Raw genomic sequence first — 8060 nt, forward strand, 5'->3', positions numbered from 1 at the left:
TAGACTAGCAATTATTTTATTGTTTTTTTCCATACGACGGAAATTGATGTTGATTTACAGGGTGTTCGAGGAGACAATGTTTTGCTGTACATTAGCGAGGACACCCTGATTGCGTACATGTGTTTATTTGGCCACGCCTACACGCAGGTTGTTTTGATTCTGAAACAGAAAAACAAAGTGTTTTTATTAGAAAATTAAATTTTCTCGATTAGTAGCTACCTACCAGCTGTCTGGCTGAGGGACGTTAAACAGGGAGTAGACCAGCTTAGTCAGTCTGGCTGGGAGACTTTAAACAGGGAGTATACCAGCCTGAATTTCCCTTGCTAAGACACCCTGATTGCGTACTTGTGTTTATTTGGCCACGCCTACACGCAGGTTGTTTTGATTCTAAAACAGAAAAACAAAGTGTTTTTATTAGAAAATTAAATTTTCTCGATTAGTAGCTACCTACCAGCTGTCTGGCTGGGGGACGTTAAACAGGGAGTAGACCAGCTTAGTCAGTCTGGCTGGGAGACTTTAAACAGGGAGTATACCAGCCTGAATTTCCCTTGCTAAAGAAATAACAAAGGTTGAGAGCTCGTAAAATTTTGAAGCCAAAACCTAATGTCACCCCTAAGCAATCACCCTAGTCAACGCCGAAAAGCGTCGACCCCGTCTGTTCACGGGAAAAGTCGAACAAAAAGAAGAGGTACACAATAGGGCTGCCTGGTAGGGGCTGACAAGAAATGTTGACCCTATTTAAATAGAAAAAGACTTTTTTTTTAATGTTGCTAGATTTTTGGTTTTTCTTGAGGTGCGGCACCTGTTGCTGATTTATCCGTATTTAGGATTAAACCGCAGTAGGAAAAGGCTAGGAAAAAGAAGACTACTAGTATAAACAATACTTACATTGCTCAGTTGGGCCGTGTGCCTCGCAATGATGGCCTGTAGTTTATTCAGCTGACTGACCAGGGAGTAGACAATACTTACATTGCTCAGTTGGGCCGTGTGCCTCGCAATGATGGCCTGTAGTTTATTCAGCTGACTGACCAGGGAGTAGTTGGTGTCCTCCAGGTTGGAGATTCGCTTCTTGTAGTCGCAATTCTCTGACTTGAGGATCTCCACTTTCCTCTCCAGGGCATCCATGTACTCTTTCTTCTTGCGTCGGCTCTCCTGCGCCGATATCTGGAATGGAGAGCGGAAACCATTAACCTCGGATTTAAATAAGATAACTCTTTGGTCCTGTTTAGATCTCAGTTTAAAGCTAGGTACCTACTCTCTTTTATTATTATGTATTATTATTTTTTTAAGTTTGATAGAGGAAACTGTAGGTAACTGCTAAGGATTTATCATCCCGAAATCGAAGAGAGAAGGAGGACAGGGTATAAGAAAGCCAGCCGTTCCGAGAACAAACCTTATCTGTTTAGGATAAAATCCGCCCTGGGCGGCAATCGAACTTGCGAAGTAGCGCCTGTAAGGCAGGCGCACCACCCTCCAAGCTAGCTAGGATGGCAGTCGCTTCTTCTTTCAGTATGGGTATTGGTCATGCTTATTTCTGTGCAAAAACTATCAATTTATATTTATATCGATAAGTAGGGCTAGTAACTAAAAGTATTTGTACAACTTTACTGACCCCCTCAATTTGGGAACCACTTTGTTGTCATATTGATTTTATGATTACCTACTGAGTCTTTTTACTTTCTTTTTTATTCTTGTCACAATTAGATTAGTCTATATCTTTATTTACCCTTGGTCTTTCAAGAATGTTATTGGAGTATCATAATCCTTTTCTATCTCACCGAAGCTAACTAGGCTGGCTTGTCAATCTTTATTTACCCTTGGTCTTTCAAGAATGTTATTGGAGTATCATAATCCTTTTCTATCTCACCTTGTTTTTAATTTTCCGCCTTATTTTCTTGAGTGACTTCTCTTCGGTTTTGGTGAGGGGTAACCGAGTGGGGATAGGATACCCCTCAGCCTGGAGAGTCCTCTTCTCTTCCTCTGTGAGGTGTAGAACGCCCGTCGATCCTTTCTGTGGAGGAGAGAAAAAAATAAACGGTATTATACATAGATAGTTCCATTCTGTCACCAACCTCAGTGGTGCAGTGCTTAGCACGGTGGACTTTGAATCTGGAGGTTGGCAGTTCGAGTCCAAGTCAAGTCATAAAATTTAGCGTAGTATATTAAGCGAGGAATAACATTTGTGACAAGCATTTATACTTAACACAATTCAAATTCTTTTAGTTCCATTATATCCAACTTCAATGGTGCTCGCTATCAAGGAAACCCAAAAGATCTCAAAAATTTAACTGCCGACGCTAAACTATGCCTGCACACTCTGAATCTATAGATCTTTATCCCTTTTCTCTTCCCCCTTTAATATGATAATTACCTTTAACCTTAGTGTTTAACTTGGTGAGTCCAAACCTATGCCACCCCACTTCCACGGAGAAAGCCACATTTCTTATGACCGACCTTACCACTGAGAGTTAACACAGTGTCAAGGGTTGACGCCACCCATTTGATTTACCCAAACCAGTATTTCTTATAAACTCTGGATTAATTGAAAACTTTCAGTGGTAAGACTGGTAAGACACTACTAACATCAGTCATTAATGATCTTGACAGTCTCCCTGACTATTATTCCGGTTAGTTAGGTGTCGTCTTTCTTACAAACATTTGTTCATTTGTTGTACGGTTGCCAAAATGCGGTTGGGCAAAAAAAGGGCAGACATTGCAAATTATATTTAAATCCGAGAAGGAAGAGAAGGAGACGACGAAGACGAAGAAGAAGAGTAGAAGAAGAAGAAGAATCCTCAAAAAGGGGTTTGATGGTTCTGGCTAAAACAAAATTTTCCGAGTGGGATGCCCTTCGCACTCAACCTTCGCTATTGATATAGCGTGCCAGCTAGCTAGACGCTGATCTACTCTCTGTTTATAGTCCCTCAGCCAGACTTGTGATAAACCTTTGCTAAAATAAATTAATACCTCCCAAAATAAATCAAGTGCCACAAAAAAATAAACAAAACTCCATCCCACCCCAAAAAAGATTAGAAATCAATTTTTATTATTATTTTTCTTCCTCTTTCTTCTATCCACCTTTTTTTTTATTTCTTCTTCTCGTCTCTCTCTCCCTCGCTCTATCTCTCTCTTCTTCCCTCTCTCCGTCGCTCTCTCTCTCTCTTCTTCCCTCTCTATCACTCTCCCTTTCTCTATCTATCTTTTACTCTTCTATCTAACCCTTTTTTTTTCAGAAATTCTTCATTTCTCCCTCATGCTTTCTCTCTCTCCCTCCCTCTCTTTCTCTCCATTTCTCCCATTTCTCTTCCTTACTTTCTCTCTCTCTCCTTCTTTCCTCTCTATCACTCTCCCTCTCTCTATCTAACCCTTATTTTTTCAGAAATTCTTCATTTCTCCCTCATGTTTTCTCTCTCTCCTTCTTTCTTCTATCTAGCGCCTATAGTTTTCAAAGATTCTCTCTCTCTCTCTCTCTCTCTCTCTCTCTCTCTCTCCCCGTATTGTTCGTTGTTGGAATATTTAGCGTGGCTTATTCAGATTCTGCTGGCATGTTCTAGTTTTAGATTTAAAGGTTCAAGTTTTGCACAGAAACATGCCTACGACATGCCAAGCATGTTTTTCTTCTTTAGAATTAAACCTTTGTGTGTCTACTAAGTACTTCAGAAACCTAAAAAGGTTCGATTATCTAATATATCAAAATAAATATTTATTTTGTTTGTTTTGTGTGTTTGTTCGAACTTTATGCCTGGCCAAACCGCTCATCCGATTGCTATGAAACTTTGTCAACTTATTGCTTGCACTCCCGTGCGAACTTTATGCCTGGACAAACCGCTCATCCGATTGCTATGAAACTTTGTCAACTTATTGCTTGCACTCCCGTGAAGGTTATAGGCTATTTTCCGGTTCGTTTTTGTTAAACTATACGCCGAGCGAGACCACTAAATGGGTGAGTGACATGAACGGCCATGCCTTTAAGGACTTACTACCAAAAATCCGGAGCGAAGCGACGGATTTCGGCTAGTGTGAAATAAAAGTCAGTCCATATGGCCGACAAAATGGCCGAAATTATTTCATCCTCAACACCCTGGCTGCCAAGCTCGATCATGTTTACCCACAGTGTTTCCACTCGTTTAAAATCCCTCATCTAGTTGTAAGTATTTTAATATCCTCCCTTAATTCCTGCTGTATCCCTCACACAACTCGAAAATCTCCAGAAAAAGGACAAAATCCCCGAAATCGGAAACAGTACGCTAGCGCTCGTGGCAGCAAGTGTGGTGGTGCCATTACGTATTCACGTCCACGCTAGTTTCTCTTTGGATTCCATAGAGAATTCGTTTCATGACTGACTTTTATTTCACATACCTAGGTACCTAATCAAATAAAAATTACCTACAAAAAATAATATTATAATATTTTTTTATTGCACATTGCATACACAGCTTAGTTTCACGGCGTTCATATAAAACTACTCTCAACAGCCCTAAGTTGGGTGATTGCTTTAGGCTGACATTTGGTTTTGGCTACAAATTTTACGATTGGATGCCCTTCGCAATCAACCTTCGCTATTTCTTCAACAATGGAAATATCAGGATCGTATGCTCCCTTTAAAGTTACCCAGACAGACTTAGCTGGTCTACTCAATGTTTGACGTCCCCCACACAACTCATTTATATTGATAAAACAAATACCTACGAAAGGAAGTAAGAAGTGTGAAAAATACAGAAAGACGGAGGTAATTCCACAAAGCAGATAATTTTAATTTTACAAGATGAAACTTAACAAGAAACCTCACCTTACAAAATGGTAATAGAAAGTAACAAGAAACCCTTTAACGAAATAATTAAGCTGTAGGTAGCTATCCAAAACTTTGTTAAATTCTCAAACATTATTCAAAAGCTAAACTTCATTCCGCTCCCCCCCCCCTCCCAATTCTCTCTTTCTTTCTCCTCTCTTCCCTCTTCGTCCCCCTCTATTACAATTTCTCTTCTTCTCTCTCTCTCTCTCTCTCTCTCCCATTCCTACTAATCTGTTTATGACAACTCTCTCTCTCTCTCTTTCTGTCTCTCTCTCTCTCTCTCTCTATCTTTATCTCTCTGTGTCTCTCTCTATCTCTATCCCTCATTTCCTTTCCTTCTCTATCTCCTTCTTTCCTTTTACTTCCTCTCCATTCTCTCTCCTCCATCTTTCTCTTTCATCCATTCTTTCCCTCTTTCTATAATATCTTCTTCCTCTTCTTCTTCTTCTTCTTCTTTTTCCTCTTCTTCTTCTTCTTCTTTTTTTCCTCTTCTTCTTCCTTTTCCTCTTCTTCTTCCTCTTCTTCTTCTTCTCCTTCTTCCTCTTCTTCAATTCTCTCTCTTCCTTTCAAACACACATGATCTCCTCTCTCTCTCTCTTCTCTTTCTTTCTCTTATCTCTCTCTCTCTCTCCTCTCTTTCTCTCTCTCTTTCAATTTATCTCTTTACACATTTTGCTTACCATTTCAAAAGCTCTCTCTCTCTCTCTCTCTCTCTCTCACGCCTTACCCATAACTAAAGATAATATTTTCTCTCTCACTCTCCTTTCTACTCTCTCTCTCTCTCTCTCTCTCTCGGCGTTCCGAAATTTCCAACCATTATCTGTAAATTATGGTTTTGATGAAAGAGTAAAAATTAAATAGAGAGAGAGAGAGAGAGAGAGAGAGAGATAGAGAGAGAGAGAGAAACCGTCGAAAGACAATAATTTTTAAATAAGATCAGAAATTTCCTCTCTCACTCACTCTCCTTCTTTGAAATTTATCTTTCTCCTTCTTATTTTCTCTCTCCCTCACTCCATAAGTCTTTCTTCATTTTCTTTTATCTCTCTCCCTTTTCTCTCCTTTTCTCTCCTTTTCTTCTTTCTCTCTTCTTCCCTCTATTTCTTCCTCTTCGTTTTCTGTCTCTCTCTTTTCTTTTCTCGCCTCTTTCTCTCCATCCCTTTCTCTCTCTGAACCTTCTTTTTCTTTGAGTCTCTCTCTCTCTCCCCTCTTCTTCTTCTTCTTCTTCTTCTTCTTCTCCAATCTTCCTTTTTCCTCTCACTCCCTCCACGTCTTTTCTTTATTTTCCCTCTCTCTCTCTCCCTTCTTATTTTACCCTCGTTTCTTCTCGCATTTTCTCCCTCTGCTCTGTCTCTCTATATTTCTCACTTTAATCTCTCTTTCTCTCTCTCTCTACTGAGCTGTGTCACCAAGCTAAGTACGTTTTATTAATGAGTTGCCATTCATTTTGTCTCTCTCCCTCTTCAGTAGAGCCATACACTGAGAAAGAGACAGAGAAAAAAAATTGTGTAGGGTGATAGGGTGCCACACAAGTTAGGGTGGAAACACTTTATTATTGGGTTACTTTCCCTGATTTAGGCTGTTGGAATGCTATATTATAGTGTCGAGCTTCCCGATGTAGAATTCAATATTAGAGTTCTGGAACCCAATCACTCGATTTTGATTTTAGCATCGGCAGGGTGCCGTTTTTTTTCTCAGTGTACTGAAGAGGCTAATCTTTCATGCCCAAATTTTCCTCTCTGAGTTTATCTTTTTTTCGTCTTTCATGTATTCTTACACCATCCTCCCCCCCTTCTTTTCCTTCTCTTTCTCCTCCTCCTTCTTCATCTTCTTCTTCTTCTCCTTCTCCTCCTTCCACCTTCTTCTTCTTTTCCTTCTTCTTCTCCTCCTTCCACCTTTGTTATCCCCCTAACCTCGAACTTTCAGATCAAAATTTACATGAAACTTAAAACAAAATGTTGCTTCTTCGAAAATATTACGGATATTTTCCCCCGGGGCTCATTCTCTTTCAAGTTCTGGATTACTTCCCCTCCCAGAGTTCTCTCCCCTTCCTCCCTCCATTCTCCTACTTTCTTATCCCTTCCTCCCTTTTCTTCAATTTATCCAATTTCACATTCCTCCCCTCCTATAGTGAACATTGTTCTTCTCCCTTCCCCATTACATCCCCTTTTTCCTTTTCCTCCTCCTCTTCTTCCTCTCCTCCTCTTCTTCCTCTCCTTCTTCTTCTTCCATTTCTTCATCTTTCCTCTTCTTCTTCTTCTCCTTCTTCTTCGTCTTCTTCTTCATCATCTTCTTCTTCCTCTTATTCTTCTTCTTTTTCTTCTTCTCCTCCTTCTTCTTCTTCTTCTTCTCCTCCTTTATTTTTTTATTTTATTTTATTATTATTATTTTTTTGTTATTGATGTAATGAATAATACCTAACTTACATTCGTTACAATCCTTAGATAATTATATTGTTCTGGAGATGGAGTAGGTACTTTTTTAATAAAATATTATTTTATAACTATTTTCCATCATGACTGTTGGGGGGGGGTTATTCCAGGTCAAATGACTAGACAGTCTCCCTGACTATTATTTCGGTTAGTTAGGTGTCGTTTTTCTTACAAACATTAGTTGTACGGTTGCCAAAATGCGGTTGGGCAAAAAAAAGGGCAGACATTGCAAAATGTTTAAATCCAAGAAGGGAGAGGAGAAGACGAAGAAGTAGGAGAAGACGAAGAAGTAGGAGAAGAAGAAGAAGAGAAGAGTAGGAGAAGGAGAAGAAGAAGAAAGAAAACTTGGTCATGTTAGGTCACACCGTAGTAAAGACTTGGCCTGGGAGAGGAGGGGAAAGAAAATTGAAGAGAAGGGAGGTTGAGAAGGTAAAGGAAAAGAGAAGAAGGGAGAGAGGAAGAGGAGAAAGAAGAAGAAAAAGAAGGAGGAGGAGGAGAAGAAGAATAATAATAATGATAAGAAGAAGAAAAAAGAAGAAGAAGAATCCTCAAAAAGAGGTTTGATAGTCTCGAAATCGAAGAGAGTACAGGATAGGAGAAAGCCAGCCGTTCCGAGAACGAACCGAAACTGTTTAGGATAACGGGCGGGATTCGAACTAGACAGGCGCGCTACCTTTCAAGTGAGAGAGAAAAATAAGCTGTGAAAAAGAGAGAAAGAGAGAGAGAGAGAGAGAGAGGGAGGACGATTTCACTGCCTACATACATAACTACCTAGCTACTCAGTTGTGATAAACCTTGCTCTTCTTCTTCTTCTTCTTCTTCTTCTTCTTCTTCTTCTT

The 8060-nt window shown here is 39.8% G+C and overlaps 1 protein-coding gene across 1 annotated transcript; it reads right to left on the reverse strand.

Annotated features, from left to right (window-relative positions):
- Positions 1 to 332: 332 nt before the first annotated feature.
- On the reverse strand, positions 333 to 2592 carry LOC103514892 (cyclic AMP response element-binding protein A-like). Its single transcript, XM_017446405.2, has 4 exons — positions 2584 to 2592; positions 1868 to 2011; positions 970 to 1164; positions 333 to 387 (listed from the first exon to the last, which is right to left on the reverse strand). The coding sequence occupies exons 1-4, from the start codon at positions 2590 to 2592 to the stop codon at positions 352 to 354; spliced, it is 384 nt and encodes a 127-aa protein (XP_017301894.1). The 3' UTR covers positions 333 to 351.
- Positions 2593 to 8060: the final 5468 nt, after the last annotated feature.

The sequence above is a fragment of the Diaphorina citri genome, unplaced genomic scaffold (assembly GCF_000475195.1).
Source record: "Diaphorina citri unplaced genomic scaffold, Diaci psyllid genome assembly version 1.1 scaffold1241, whole genome shotgun sequence".
NCBI lineage: Eukaryota > Metazoa > Arthropoda > Insecta > Hemiptera > Psyllidae > Diaphorina > Diaphorina citri.